The sequence below is a fragment of the Electrophorus electricus genome, chromosome 11 (assembly GCF_013358815.1).
Source record: "Electrophorus electricus isolate fEleEle1 chromosome 11, fEleEle1.pri, whole genome shotgun sequence".
NCBI classification, from domain to species: Eukaryota; Metazoa; Chordata; class Actinopteri; order Gymnotiformes; family Gymnotidae; genus Electrophorus; species Electrophorus electricus.
In genome coordinates, this window is record NC_049545.1 from 25,342,640 (window position 1) to 25,358,682 (window position 16,043).

At 47.7% G+C, this 16,043-nt stretch overlaps 1 protein-coding gene across 2 annotated transcripts; it reads left to right on the forward strand.

The window, feature by feature from the left end:
- The first annotated feature begins 3,210 nt into the window (after positions 1-3,210).
- Positions 3,211-11,912, forward strand: zgc:152968 (uncharacterized protein LOC564848 homolog). 2 transcript variants are annotated; one of them, XM_035531728.1, is made up of 16 exons: positions 3,211-3,378; positions 3,732-5,611; positions 5,690-5,779; positions 6,018-6,213; positions 6,439-6,623; positions 6,854-6,994; positions 7,104-7,218; positions 7,864-7,935; positions 8,651-8,791; positions 9,095-9,208; positions 9,301-9,374; positions 9,500-9,598; positions 9,734-9,849; positions 9,935-10,073; positions 10,393-10,513; positions 11,156-11,912. In XM_035531728.1, exons 1-16 carry the CDS (start codon positions 3,249-3,251, stop codon positions 11,245-11,247), a joined length of 3,705 nt encoding a protein of 1,234 aa, XP_035387621.1. In that variant the 5' UTR covers positions 3,211-3,248; the 3' UTR covers positions 11,248-11,912. The 2 variants fall into 2 exon arrangements, with proteins under 2 accessions (XP_035387621.1, XP_035387622.1); XM_035531729.1 differs by lacking the exon at positions 9,095-9,208.
- The last annotated feature ends 4,131 nt before the right edge of the window (positions 11,913-16,043 follow it).

Below are 16,043 nucleotides of genomic sequence, written 5' to 3' on the forward strand. Positions count from 1 at the left end.
CATGTTGAATAAAACGTCACCCGAGCCTTCCCACCATACAACTGTTCTCTGTGTACAGTGTGTGGAGACTGGTCACGCTCTGAAGGCTTCATCTCCCTGCTGTGTTTGCTATACTCTTCCCTAGCACACACACACACACACACACCGCCTGTCTGTGACTGCTCGGCTGACTGCCTTTCCATCTCTCTCTCTCTCTGAGTGTGCTAGGCTTTTTCTCTGGGGGGTGGGCTCTGTTTTCGAGACTCTTGTAAATTATCTGATGAGTGTCAGTCTAACGGGGGCCGGTGTGAGGCTACAGGAGGGACTGCAGGTTATAGTTGGAGGAACCGACTCTGGCACACTGGTGACAGAATGGCAGGTTTCCTGCTGTAACAGATGGAGCTGCAGGTCCCTTTGGTCACAGCTGTGACATACGCGTTGCTTTTATTGGACAGTAGGGCCTCAACAGATTATGTTCTAATGCTACATTTCACTTTATGCAAAGACTGACATGCCTGTAGGTGGCCAGTGTGCTTACGACTTATTAGACACCAACTGTTCCGCTAATTGTGTGTGTGTCATTTTTCTGTGCAGTTCCATTGCCTACCTCTGGGCTGTGTGTGAGAGCTGGTCCTGATTTGGAAGCAGTCTGGGGGGGAGGGGGATAATTGGAGTTTAGCAGCAAAAGGAGGGAACGCGATTGACCTCTAGTAATGGATTTGAGTGAATAATTATTCCTAGCTACGGCTTGGATGATGGTATCAGAGAGAGATGAATTCCACTGAATGACTCACTGGCATAAGGGAAAAGACTGCCAGCACTCAGTTAATGAATTCCATCTGGTCCCTATCACATAATCAGGCTTGGATTGAACCGAGGTCTCCCAGGTTACCCCTTCCACCAGAGAATGGCGCATTCCCCAGTTCACGCTCCACCACTGCGATGAGAAGACAGGCCTCAGCGGAGCCCCAAACGCACGTCCTCTCACGCTGCTCGTGCGTTTCCTGCCAGTGCCGAGCCCTGCTCTCCATACGACTGCTGCTCATGACAATAATGAAGAATCTCAAGATGGCGCCCGAAACCTTGCTCCGCTGACGCGAGCCTGTTCGCTCCTCCCTCTAATTGCTCAGTCTGGCAGTTTAAGAGAAAACAGCTGTCTGCTGCCTGCAAGCCCCTAGGCCGGCACACACCAGGCAGCCTGCAGATCTACACATGGTTTCTAATATAAGTAAAAGAAGATGACAGTGTAATGGCTGGCCGGGCAGCGAGCTGACTCTGATCAGCTGTTTCTCCAGTGTGAAGCGAAACATAGGTAGCTCCCTCCTGCATTCTACTGATGTAAGGAGGACAGCAGAGGAGCTCCGAGCCCAGGCATCTGCTCTGTATGTGTAAACGATGACCAGAGAACATGGGCTTTAATCAGGTGGAGATTCTATCCCAGCTAATGGCTTCTGATACTGTTCCCTTGAGTAAGCTGCTCCAGAGACAATGCTCTGCCATTGGTTGGAGGAAGTTGCATTAGACAACAATTATCAACAGATGGGGGGGGATTTTGTGTGTGTGGTTGGTTTTTTTTTTACTTTTTTATAAATATGTTTAGTATTTTTTGTTGTTTTGAGCTCCTTGAACAGTTTAGGTCTATTTAGCCAAGAAGGTTAAAAGAAGGTTGCACAAATAATTAATTTGTTAGATGCAATATATCCATTTAACAAATGAAGTTTTAAGTTCTGGGATTTGAATAGAATGTTGGTGGGATTTAACAAGTCTGACTTTTCTATAAGACTGATCTGGATTGAACAATATTCATGATAGTTATGGCTAACTTATTACTTACAGTTTCCTGGCCAGAACTAGTCAGACCTCTCTCCTGTTTTGTGTGATCCGATCCCATTCAGTAATAACGTTTTACTCACGAGCTCAACCGGTATGCATTGGCTCTTTGGAGTTTCGTCATCAGTTTAGTGTGCGGAGCCCCTACATGGACTGCAGGCCCAAAGTGAGCCGAGCTGGGAGTAGTGTGTGTGTGTGTGTGTGTGAGAGAGAGAGAATGTGAATGTGTGTGTGAGAGACAGAGAGAGAGTGTGTGTGTGTGAGAGAGAGCGAGAGAGGGTGTGTGTGTGTGAGAGAGAGTGTGTGAGAGAGAGAGAGTGTGTGTGTGTGTGTGGGAGAGAGAATGTGTGTGTGTGTGAGAGAGAGCGAGAGAGGGTGTGTGTGTGTGAGAGAGAGAGTGTGTGAGAGAGAGAGAGTGTGTGTGTGTGTGTGGGAGAGAGAATATATGTGTGTGTGAGAGAGAGAGAGAGAGCGTGAGAGAGAGAGAGCGCGCGAGAGAGGGTGTGTGTGTGAGTGAGAGAGAGAGAGAATGTGAATGTGTGTGTGTGAGAGAGAGAATATATGTGTGTGTGAGAGAGAGAGAGAGCGTGAGAGAGAGAGAGCGCGCGAGAGAGGGTGTGTGTGTGAGTGAGAGAGAGAGAGAATGTGAATGTGTGTGTGAGAGACAGAGAGAGAGTGTGAATGTGTGTGTGAGAGACAGAGAGAGAGTGTGTGTGTGTGTGAGAGAGAGCGAGAGAGGGAGTGTGTGTGTGTGAGAGAGAGAGAGTGTGTGTGTGAGAGAGAGAGAGTGTGTGTGTGTGAGAGAGAGAGAGTGTGTGTGTGTGTGGGAGAGAGAGAGAGGGTGTGTGTGGGAGAGAGAGAGAGAGAGAGAGAGAGAGAGGGTGTGTGTGAGAGAGAGAGAGAGAGCGAGAGAGAGAGAGAATGTGTGTGTGTGTGAGAGAGAGAGAGAGAGAGCTAGAGTGCGTGTGTGTGTGTGAGGGGGGGGGTGAGACTCTAAAATCAGCGTCCATTCGATGCATGTTTGGACTGCCTGGCGAACCGGCTTGACTGGTTCATTAAAGGAATCATTTCATACGAACGATTCATTCCGGAGTCTGACTGCTGATCGCCTATGGACACTGGAGCTCCTCGCGCCATCACCGTAGGTGTGATATTGGCTGCACCTGAGTCTGTAATCAGCGCGTGAGGTTGGACAGCGTTCGCATCGAAATAAGTCTGCTAGCTCGTGCTTCCGTGTTCGTCATAGGGCATGTAAGAACTCGTGGTGCCCCGTTATTGCACGTGGCCTCATCAGTTACTTGGTCGCTTTTCTGCCCATGATAACATGAGCGGCATATATTTAATCAAACCGTTTTAACCAGTTGCGTTAAAATGTAATTATTGACGATTTAGCACCTGTAGTCTAACTTTGTGTGCATTTTGACCTTTGAAAAGCGCAGATGTTTCCTTCCGCCAGACACTTTGCTGGAACAGACTGTCCTGTCCTCAGCCGGGGCAGGTGCGAGCGACCCTACTGCCTGTACAAGCACAGCGCCCGCGGTGTTCCCGTTACCGTTACCGGCGCCGTGGGTAAGATTCACGGATTACGGGGATAAAAGACTCGTGGATGTTCAGTAAACATCTGTAAATTCATATTTTTAATATGAGTGAGAATGATGTTTGTTTGTATTTGTAATGTTACATTTGGGATTGTGTGTGTTTGTGTGCATGTGTACCTACAGTATATTGTGTGTCTGTCTGTGTTTTTAATCTGTAACTTTTTGTTGTTGTTGCCTTAATCACTGCAGTTTGGTAGTCCACTTTGTAACACAAAGGCCTGGCAGTTCAACTCAAACAGCAGTATGGTTTTTATTGGATGCCAGAGCAATGTAAACTTAAATTGTTCAGTGATGACATTTCTCTTATTAAAATGCTTTTACCAGGGCATGACCACATTCCAGAAACATCACCCTTCCAGAACCAAGAAGTGAGCAATCCTTGTCTTCTGGAGCTGGAAAGGATCAACAAACAGATTGAAGCAGTTAGAAGTGAGGTGGAGAAGGAACGTGAGAGGTTGTCCCGTTACCAGTCGGAGCAGGGAGAGGGCCATGGCCCTGGATCCCAGAAAGACTTTAAATCTAGACTGACTCTCTCTAAAGACCACAACAGAAACCAGATGTTGTATAAAAAGACAACTACTAGCAAGTACGTGGTTGATCGCACCAGACCCAAAACTGATCTGGAATATGACCCTTGTTCAAATTTTTCTGCTGACCTGAGATCTGGCAGCTCAGTAGATAAAATTAGAGCAGCCCATAAAGCAGATACAGAACATGACCAAAGGGACAGCGAAGCTTCAGAAAGTGTGTGTGCCGACTCTTTTCAGGCATCATCGTGTATTTTGGAGGATTCTGATGAGGGAGCACTGGTCATCGACATTCCACCTTTTGAAAATGGTAGAAGACCCACCAGATCTCAGAAACAAAGAACGACAGCCAGTGACGCCATGGCAGTGCTCGGAGGCGGTGAGTGTGAAGAGGGGGAGAAAAGGGCTTCAAAGAAAGGTGCAAACATCACACGGATATCAGGAGAACGTTCAGAAAGGGACGGCGCGGACACTGGCTTTCTCCTCCTGGAGAAGAACGTGGCGATCAGGCCCACAAAGACGGACATGAACACCAGCCAGCTGCGGGCCTCACCTCAGATCAGCAAGCTCATTAATGTTCCACACCAAGACAGCGACTCAGCAAAGCCAAAGCCATCCTCAGTGCCTCCTGGAGATGGACGCAGTCTTGGAATTGGACCTGTGGAAAATGAAAAGAAGCAGACTGCCAGTGAGGAGGCAGAGTCATCCAGGAAGTTGCTCCATGTTGATGACTCGCCTGTAAGAAATGCCCCAGATAAAGGCACTAAACAAAGCCCGACTGCCCTCAAGGGTGATGAAGAGAAAAAATTGATCTCAAAGCAGCTAGTGACCATAAGGGAGAATATTCTAGAACCTCATGAAAATGCAAGGTCTCTGATTGTAGACATTGGCAGATCTTCAGAGGTTAGCCACTTGGATAAGCCAGTTTCTGAAGACATGGTGAATCTTGATGGTTTTGAAGAGAGAGGACAGAACATTGAAACTGTTTTGGATGATCTTTCCATGTGTCTGGACCACTTGAGAAGTGAAAGTGAGGGTGTTGCTTGCCTTCAGGATGTTGCAGATCTCCTTGACATGCCTGATTGTTCAAAGAACAATGGAGATCTTTTTTCACCACCTGCCAAAACACGTGAACAAAGTGTGATCACTAGTAGAACCGAACTTTGTGCTCAACAAAATAAGTTGCACTCAGGTTTTGCCCATAAAGCCGAGATCTTGGCCCCTGCATGCTCGCAAGAGACGGTGGTATTTCAGGATTGCTTCCCCAATATGTCCCCTCTCTCAGCCATGACCAAGGGGCTGGGACCTGGTCCAAGTAGCACAGCCTTTGCTGAAACGCGATGGTCACCTCATCAGAATGTTCTCCCCCGGTCTTCTGACCAGAACGTGTCCGTGTATGTTTTAGGAACTGACGTAATAAGTGTTCCGTCAACACAGTCAATGGAGTTGCTTGGCTCCGTCACCTCACCGGTGGCTGTGACTTCGTGTGGCTCCTATGCAACAGGCAGTGTGTCTCCGACCCCTTCACCTGCTGTGACGGAGGCATCAAATAATGAGGTCGTCCGGATCGACTCTAGCTCCTCGGAGGAGCTTCGTTACTCGGACTTCGACCTGTCAGAGACGGATCCGATGGAGGAATGCTACAACATCTTCATGGAAGCAAACAAAGACGTGCCAGTAAGTGGATCATGGGTGTCCAGTGGGTTGGGCAGAACTAGAATAGCAGAAACTTATCCTTACTGGTTTTCTCTCTAGCAGGAGGTGTCAAAGATGTCAGAGACTGATGCATCACTCCAGTCGCAACCAGTTCAGAAGAAGAGAGTGGCTCACGTGGCGAAGTTTGAGGTGAAGTACTTGTTTACCTCCTACGTTATCAGAACTTGGGTTCAGTCAAGCTGTGCCAGTGTGGCTATGCCTGCAAGTCTTGCTAAATAGCAATGTTTGAATGTTAGCATTGTTGAAGGTGTGTAATCTGTTATGACCCCGTACGTCTGAAGCTCTTGACTGTGAGATGTAGAATAGGATTGAGGATGGAGTTGAGAACGTGTGTTTATTGAGCTGTATCTTCACGACTGCTCAACAGGTCAGTAAGAGCAAAGTGCAGGTTCCTCTGCGGGAGGGAGGCTCCCAGCTGCCTGTGCCCAGCCGGACTCAGCAGTGCCAAAAGAGGGCGGCGACCCTTACTTCAGCCCTCAAAGGGTGCCAGTCATTTATCGCCACCAGTGTGCCCAGGAGAGTCCTCAGCCCTGCTGTAACTCACCCAAACCCTGCACCAAACTGTGAGTCATCTTATTAGCGTGGAGTTGTCCAAAGCCTCTCTTGTGTGGTGTTCATGCCGTCCATCTTGTGGTATGAATCGTTCATCACTCTGTCGCTCTGTTCAGACCCGTTCCCTCCTCTACCTGCTGCATTAGAACTTAACTGTTCTGTGCAATTAATCATCCAGAATGCATTGTGTGTATTCTGCGCAGTGTTGGTGACTGAAAGGTGACTTTTATTTTTAGCCTGTGTGAGCTTCCTTCCTGTGGGTGCCACCCTGCGCCTGGGCTCAGACCTGCACCTGATTGTCCCTGAAGGGAACTGCGCTTTACCCATCACCTTGATTCCTGCCACAGTGCCTGTAATGCGTCCACTCCAGCCTGCTCAGCGCCCCCTGCCTGTGCAGCCAGCCAACTACACACCTGCCAAGGTGCGTGCTGCATGCTGGCTTAGGACTGCTCGTATAACGGACATTGGCCTTAGTTTTTTTTATTTTTTTTTTTATTTTGTAGAGGGGTTTTTGCCTTATTTCACTTTAATTTATATGGAAGGTAACACAGCCTGTGTTAAATAAAATAAGAAGATAGAGAAAAAAAAATCAAGCATTCAAGAAAAAACAATAATGAAAAATTTAAAATGTTTCTCACTCTGCTTCCACAGGCAATTCCCGCCAAGCGAAAAGCCAAAGGTCGTCCAGAGGTGGGTGTGAAGGTTCCACATGATGTGCGGCAGCGGTACGTGAATTTATTCGTGGAAGAGTTCCTGAAAACGTCTGCTACTGTCCAAGATGCCTTCGAAAAGGTCTGTACTAGCAGGATCTTCAATCTTTAAACTCACCAAATGCATGAAACCACTACTATAGTCCAAATATACTTTATCTAACCTTTTGTTTGTACATGTTTTTTTTCAGGCGCTCGCAGAAGAGAAGACAGTTTTTGATCGGAGCGTCAACAAATTAAAATATCTGAGTGTAGCAGTCAATGCTCTCAAGAGACTTAAAAACCAAAATGCCTCTCCAACTACGTGTATGTACGTCATGCAAACTGTGTGGCTCTTATTATATTTTGTTTATATATACACACAATATGTATATTTTTATATACATATTTTGTGTAATTTATTTATATCTATCTATTACACACACACAATATATAATATATATTTTGTGTGTAATATAGATTTATAGATATGTTACACATACACACAAAATATATATATATATATACACACACACAATATGTATATATATTGTATACATATTTTGTGTAATTTATTTTTATATATATATATATATATATATATATATATATATATATATATATATATATATATATATATATATATATATATACACGTGTATATATATTGTATACATATTTTGTGTAATTTATTTTTATATATGTATATATATATATTACACACAATGTGTGTATGTACATGTGTGTATACACACACACACACACACACACACACACACACATTATATAAATAAAATACATATGTATAATATAAAAATAAATATATATATCTCACATGCACACAATCATACTTTACACTGTTCTGTATATTGTGTGTGTGTGTATATATGTTCTGGTCATCTTTAAACAGTGTTATGGAATCTGTTCTACTCAGTCTTGTACCAGTTCACTTGCCTTGTGTCCAATGTCCAGTTTCCAGTGAGGGAAGCGCACAGGCGTCTCGAGGACATGTGGCACTGAACACTGAAGCCCTTCTGGGAGACGGTAAGTCACGCTCACCATTCAAGGTCCAAAAAAATAAACATGTGAGCTACTACATGGGTTCACACTAGTTAAATACAAAAACGAGTATGTTTTAAAGTTTCATTTGATTATTTCATCATCGTTGTTTGAGGTTGCTTTGTGGAGAACACTTGGTGTGTGCTGTACACTACATGTTGTAAACTCTGTAGTCCAATTTGTTTGGTGGCTGTTTCTTTGCCGTTTTGTTGAAGTGATGCGTGTTAACGAGGGCCACGGTGGATTATTGCATTATCTAAATGATCAGAAATGGTTTTCACTAATGCTGAGTGATTCTTAATCAAATTGCATGGCAATTATATGGTTATCAGAGGCACTTTGCCCAGGGGTCTCCTGGAATAATTCTGAGCGTAAGGGTGTCGTCTGGGATCAGATCCATTTGTCCTTAATTCCCACATGCAGGGAATGCTTCAGGGAGATTTTCCCAGAGATGCTTAGCCCACGCTGTGTGTCTCATTAAACCCCCAAAGGCCTGACTGAGTGCTTAATCATGGGTGTACCATCAGAGGAATGATAATGCAGTGGACATTCTGCCTTCGAAGAGCTGTGTGCACTGGGGGCTGATCTCACTAGAGACTGGTGTTCTTGGAGATTGTCTATAGATAACAATCCAGACGCGATTGTCTAATGAATGTTTGTGACGTTGGCCTGCCATGTCCACACTGTCCCTCTGTGCCAGGCGATGCCAGGCTGTATGCTCAGTTGAAGGAGCACATCCTGACCGAGGCCCTACTGCGGGAGAACAACTACCCTCGCCAACACCCTGGCGAGGCTGGCACTGCTATGCAGTACGGAGAAGCTAAGAAGAGCACTGGAGATGGTGAGATCTTGGGAGTGGTGTGCTAATGAAAAGGGCATGCTTTGGCCTTCCTGAAGCTGCTGGGGGTCCAGGATTATTCAGACTTGTCTGGGTTTAATGTTCAGAGGCTGCCATGGACCTTTTTAGTTGGAGCAGAACTGTGCGCGATGGGCCCTGTGCCAGTCTAGAACCTGCCTCCTTTTCTGTAATCGAATCAAAAAGCCACGGGCAGCAGGCACACGCAGCCTTCATCCACGTCAGTATGTTTCAGAGGTGGAAATTCCATATGTTGAAATATGGAATGACCATGGATACTGGTTCCAGCTTTCAGAAGGATCTGTTGTCGCTGTGGAACTACGTTCTCCGTTAGCCAGACGGGAAAACACACTCGCAAAGAGGAGTGCAACTACCACTCTGGCAAAGTTATCGAAAACAGAGGTGAGGGGAGGTGGCTTGGCTGCGCTGAATAAGGGCTTTGTGTGCGCGTGTGTGTGGGGGTCTTGATCTGGGATGTTCGTGTTCTGCCTCAGTGCCTGGTGGTGTGGAGACGCGCTACAGCTGCTGTGAGAATGCAGTTGGGACTCCAGGGTGTCAAGTGTTCAAGGTACTGAGATGCACCGACACGCCAGAAATGGCGCTGTGAGCTTGTAGGGGCTTTGACTGACTAGTGTCCTTCATTCTAGATGACAGAAGGTGTGTGTGTGTGTGTGTGTGTGTTTCACTCTCCAGCTGCACGTTCACGATACCATGGGCCTCCAGGGTTTTGTGGGCTCCCTCCCCCAGACGCGTGCAGGCTGTCCAGGGGTTTATGCCATTGCTACAGAAATGGTGAAGGCTGTTTTGTCAACTTTTATTCATTCTCCTCATTGTTAGAGGTTTTAGTGCTAGAATGTTTACCTGAAGAAAGGTGAACATGGGTGTGGGACACCTCCTCTGATCTTTGACACTTCTCCCCTGTATCAGTGCTACACCACTCAGGGACTGGAACTGGTGAGGGTCACTGTTGTCAGCAGCAGTCTGCAGGTCATCTATGACAGCTTTGTTAAGCCCAACAGTGAGGTCATTGACTACAACACCAGGTGAGCTGCGTGAACAGCGTGTGTAGCGGCAGCTGGCTGCACCAGTATGAGGCGTGTGAGGTGCAGGTGTCCTCGCTCATTCCAGGTTCTCCGGAGTCAGTGAGGAGGAGGTGAAGAACAGCTACTCATCCTTACGAGATGTCCAGGCTGTGCTTCTGAGCTTCATTGGCGAGGACACCATACTGGTTGGGCATGGCTTGGAAAACGACCTCTGTGCTCTCAAAGTGAGTCCCGCACTCATGGTCTCCCGTTTTCTCTCGTTGACTGAGCTCTTGGAACGTTTCCCTTGGTGCTTGGATGTCTGCTCTGCTTTAAGGATGCAAGAGCTTGTGTGCTCTCACTCCTGCAAACACAGCTGTTAGTCTTCAACTATGCTGTCATTCCAGGGATGAAGCATCAAGAGACGAGTTTTGTCTAGGCTTGGGGTTAATCTGGGTTAGGGCTGGGGGTAATGTGTCCATTGACAATGAAGTTTAGTCCACAGCCACGTGGGCAGTTTCCTGTGATGCTCTGATGTGTGTAACTGGTCTCTGGTTCTTTCAGCTCCTGCACAACACGGTGTTGGACACGTCTGTGGTGTTTCCGCACCGGCTGGGACGGCCACACAAGAGGGAGCTCCACAGTCTGAGTGCAGAAATCCTCCGCAGGATAACTCGTGAGAGTGGTACGTTCAGGATTGAGAGGGATGGGTTCAGGGTTGACCTGAGCGAGGGGTAGGTTCATCCAATTAAATCATCTGCTCTGTTAATCCTATGTCTGATCAAGCGTGTGATGGGAGACCTGCTCAATTCATGAACTGCTAAGGTGTGTGTGTGTGTGTGTGTACACACGCACGCGAGAGGACTTGTCATTGTGTGGCTGTACCTACTGGTCTCCTCCTAGGGGTTGCTTAAAAAAAAGAAACCAATCCTAAAACATGTGAACCATATGAAGTACAGTTACAGCATGTAACCACGTTCTGTGTATGCTTCCTCTGAGATGTAGTTGGAAACTTCCAGAAGATCATAATGGTCACGATCGTCCCGGGTCCCCGTTTGTTGTACGTTCAGCATTTGCTCATGTTTCTTCCCCCCCAATCCCACTCTGGAAAAATGTTGCTGGATTTAATCCTGCACTCAGACATCCCTGGAACCCAAATTGCACACAGTAGTTGCCAGTCATGTCTGGCTTTTGTGTGGTCTGTACAATACTCTACATACTGATCCAGAACTAGTCTGTGCATGACTGTGGCATTGGGCTAGACGAGACCCATACGTGTGTGTGTGTGTGTGTGTGTGTGTGTGTGTGTGTTTCTGTTCCTACGCAGGGGAGGGGCGGGACTCCCGTGAGGATGCGCTGGCCTGTATGGAACTCATGCTGTGGAAAGTGAAGGAGGACTGTAAAGGGAAACGATGCTGATTTCCTGAATAAAGTTGCTCACGGTTTCTGTAATGTGTCTGTTACAGATGTGACGCAGCAAAACCCCAAACGCCACCCTTCACCTGCTGCCCTTTGTGTTGGGATTGTTTTGGAGAAGGGGGGGGGAAAAGGGGAAAAAAAAAAAAAAGGCATATAGAAATGAATTCCTGTTGGTCGTGCATCTGACTTTTTTGTTAATGTCCAGAAACTTGTACTATTACTTTGGTGAAAAGCCTGTTTATAAAATAAGGGGTGGCGGGTGTTGTCACAAATGCACGGGGGGAGCAGAAGTACTCAGCTCTGGGAAGACGGAACAGAAAGTAAACGCACTGCACTGAGTCCTGTGTTGTGACTTATTTGGAAATGGTAGCTACCTTCTTAACAGATTTAATTAATGAATTAAGTGGCTTTCAAGCCTGACTTAATTTACAAAGCTTTCATTTAAGCAATGTCTATCTGCAGTGGGTGTGGCTTGTTATTAGGCCGTAATTTCCTACTGAAACAACATTTTGTGATTGGCTTGTCACCAGCGTCTGAAGTGGTTTTCTGTTGTTGGGGGACTAAGGCCCCATTTAGAGCACTGAGGAACATGCAGGATGATGTGATGTTTGAGCAGTGAGTTCTCGTTTAAGGAACTACATGTAGAGTTAACACCTCTATGTAGATCGTGGTATTAAAATCCATATTTCACACTTGTGCATTTGTTTGTTTCTAAAAGCTCCCAGTCCTATCACCATGGTGCAAAGATGCTGTGATTCTTTAAATGAAGGAGAAACCCACCTGGGGGGAGGTTGTTGGTTCTTTACAACTCTAAACTGCCTCCAACCTATTTGGACGCAAGGAGACCTGAAGCCAGATCAACGTCATTGCACTCAGCTCCTTCCGGAAGTGAGGTCCTGCTAGCGCTCGACCCTGCTGATGGCGCTCGCTGGTCTTGACAGGTGTGTGTGAAGGCTGACGGTTTGGGCCCCAGCGGGTGCAGGGCAAGGCCAGCGTGTGAGCGGGCAGAGCAGTGGCTGAACATGGCTGGGCACAGTGCCAGGGCGTGGCTGGTCCAGCCCGCTTAGACTCTCACTGAACAAGCTGTGTGAACGTGGCCCGGTTGGCAGATGGGTAATTCTCAGCGGCTGTAGAGGGCTACTGTAGCACCATCCAGGCGCACACACACACTGATGCATTCTGCTCTTGGCAATGCAGAAGGAAGCCAGGTGTCTCCCTTCGAGCCAAGTGTGTGTGTGTGTGTGTGTGTGTGTGTGTGTGTGTGTGTGTGTGTGTGTGTGTGTGTGTGTGTGTGTGTGTGTGTGTGTGTGAGAGAGGCCTGTCTCTGTGATTAGCGCATGGATAACATTTTCATTTGATGTCACAGTGGAGGCTAGTATATTAGTATATTAACACTGTGTGTGTTCTTCTATGCGATGCCGTGAATAAACTAGACAGTCTAGATCTATTAGTGAGAGCCTGTAACTGTGTGTGTGTATACTGTAGACATGATTTATGGCAGTAAACTGCTAATGTGGCCCTGTGGGACGGTGGGTGTTGTGATTATATACATTTTCTCCTTTAATCTATTTTGCCTGGTCAACTGTCAAATAAAAGTGAACGAGCAGGTTGACGGTGTCTTAAGACCATGGCAGCTCAGGACGCCAACGGGCTGAACACACACACAAGGTTGAACTAATTGGGTGGAACAGCAAAAATGAGTTAAGCTTAAATACTTCAGACTCCAACACTGTATTTGAATCTAATATCTATAATCAACCTCTAATTAACTTTTAAAAATATTCTTAATGTTCTGGTGATTTAAGTCCAGAAACATTTTCCATAGATGATTATTATTATTATTATTATTATTATTTTTTTAACCAGCGTAAAATTTATAATAGTTCTTAGAACGGCATTACGTTTCGCGTAATAACACACACATTCTCTTAAGAAGATATAATGGTAAGAGATGTAAAGATAAGATAAAATTTGACAGAACAGAACTATCTAACTTTATTGGAAGGCAACACTAAAGCCCAAACAAGACTGCTGCGATGACCCTCAAACGTTCAGCGTCACTTTGGGAACAACGTTTGTGGCTGGAGTGAGTCTCTCCCGGCTTTTCTGTCACACGGATGCTGACGTCTCTGTGGCTCCCATCTGCGAGTCTGTGGATGCTTTGACTTGCGATTGGTTCTTTCAGCTGCTGAGACTGTTGCCAGATTTGCAGTCATGTTTGAATCGTCTTGTGAAACAGTCAGCATTTTCTGAGCACCATTAACATGAACTTTCTCTGCACTTTTGTTGGTTAACGCAATGTACTATACATGATTGTTTAGGGCCATGAGGATGGTACAGAAATGTACTTGAGACTCAATGCTGCCCCCTATTGTTCTTGGAATACATTTACATGACCACTATAGTATTGGCTATAGAAAAGAGGACTATCTATATTCATAAGAGTCTCAATTTCATTATTTAAATGGCACAGCAAGTGATAAAAACTATATAAAGCTTCTATAATCTTTTAAAACTTTATGGTCACCTGAGTTACATTCATTAAGTAGTGAATGTGTTAGCAGTTTTGTGCCACTGAATAGACAAAGCACCATTCTAAACAGCAACCCTAGTCCGAGCAGAGCACTGCCCAGAGCCTTGACAAGGGATAAGCCACCTCACCCCTGTGGTGCCTACAGATTGACAGACCCCCTTCTGAGCATCCGTGTGGTACATTCTCAGTCTTATCTTCTGAGTAAGATTGCACCACCGGAGGCTGGCTGGGGGTGGGATCTGGCAGTTCAGCTGTGGGAAGCTTGTGTTGACACATGCCCTCTCAACAGACACTCTATGGCTGAAAACGAGTGATCTCATGTTAAGAGACAGCATACACTTCTCTGCTGCCAATGAAACCACCAGGCTCACATGCAGACATAACGTTATGTGTCGCTGACGGCCGTGCCTGTCCTACTGTAGCTTAGTCTCACATTCTTCACTCATGTGTCTTGTGAAGTCTCTGGGAAAACTTAACCGGGTATCTGGTGTTTTCTCAAACTTAATGAATTCCAGAGCCAGGAGTTTTTTATTCCTTGTTCTGAAAGCCTCTGGTAGAAAGGTGCTAGTACAAGTGTGCGTGTGTGTGGATCTGTGCTCACTTAGCTCAGAGCAGCTCCTGCACACACTCACACAGGCAACCGACAAAGGCAGAGAGATCCTGGACTGAACCACTCTGGGGGGGGGGGGGGGGGGGGACAACGGAGTCAAAAACAAAAAAAGGGAAAGGAGGAAGTGAGAAGGGAAAAAACTCAGAGGGAGGAAGGGTAAGAGAGGGTGAGAGAGAGGGAGGGTGAGAGAGAGAGAGGGTGAGAGAGAGAGAGGGTGAGGGGAGAGAGAGAGGGGGAGGGAGGAAGGGTGAGAGAGGGAGGGTGAGAGAGAGAGGGTGAGAGAGAGAGAGGGAGGGAGAGAGGGTGAGAGGGTGAGAGAGAGCGAGGGTGAGAGAGAGAGCGGGAGGGAGAGAGAACGAGAGGAAGGGTGAGAGAGAGAGAGGGTGAGAGAGAGAGAGGGTGAGGGGAGAGAGAGAGGGTGAGAGAGAGAGGCGGAGGGAGGAAGGGAGGGAGAGAGGGTGAGAGGGTGAGAGAGAGAGCGGGAGGGAGAGAGAACGAGAGGAAGGGTGAGAGAGAGAGAGAGGGTGAGAGAGAGAGAGGGTGAGGGGAGAGAGAGAGGGTGAGAGAGAGAGGCGGAGGGAGGAAGGGTGAGAGAGAGGGTGAGGGGGAGAGAGAGAGGGTGGGGGAGAGAGAGAGAGAGGGTGAGGGGGAGAGAGAGAGAGGGTGAGAGAGAGAGGGGGAGGGAGGAAGGGTGAGAGAGAGAGGGGGAGGGAGGAAGGGTGAGAGAGGGAGGGTGAGAGAGAGAGGGTGAGAGGGAGGGAGAGAGGGTGAGAGGGTGAGAGAGAGAGGGTGAGGGGGAGAGAGAGAGAGGGTGAGAGAGAGAGGGGGAGGGAGGAAGGGTGAGAGAGAGAGGGGGAGGGAGGAAGGGTGAGAGAGGGAGGGTGAGAGAGAGAGGGTGAGAGGGAGGGAGAGAGGGTGAGAGGGTGAGAGAGAGCGGGAGGGAGAGAGAACGAGAGGAAGGGTGGGAGGGAGAGAGGGTGAGAGGGTGAGAGAGGGTGAGAGAGAGTGGGAGGGAGAGAGAACGGGAGGAAGGGTGAGAGAGAGAGAGAGGGTGAGAGAGAGAGAGGGTGAGGGGAGAGAGAGAGGGTGAGAGAGAGAGGCGGAGGGAGGAAGGGAGGGAGAGAGGGTGAGAGGGTGAGAGAGAGAGAGGGTGAGAGAGAGAGCGGGAGGGAGAGAGAACGAGAGGAAGGGTGAGAGAGAGAGAGAGGGTGAGAGAGAGAGAGGGTGAGGGGAGAGAGAGAGGGTGAGAGAGAGAGGCGGAGGGAGGAAGGGTGAGAGAGAGGCGGAGGGGGAGAGAGAGAGGGTGGGGGAGAGAGAGAGAGAGAGAGGGTGAGAGAGAGAGGGGGAGGGAGGAAGGGTGAGAGAGAGAGGGGGAGGGAGGAAGGGTGAGAGAGAGAGGGGGAGGGAGGAAGGGTGAGAGAGAGAGGGGGAGGGAGGAAGGGTGAGAGAGGGAGGGTGAGAGAGAGAGGGTGAGAGGGAGGGAGAGAGGGTGAGAGGGTGAGAGAGAGCGGGAGGGAGAGAGAACGAGAGGAAGGGTGGGAGGGAGAGAGGGTGAGAGGGTGAGAGAGGGTGAGAGAGAGTGGGAGGGAGAGAGAACGGGAGGAAGGGTGAGAGAGAGAGAGAGGGTGAGAGAGAGAGAGGGTGAGGGGAGAG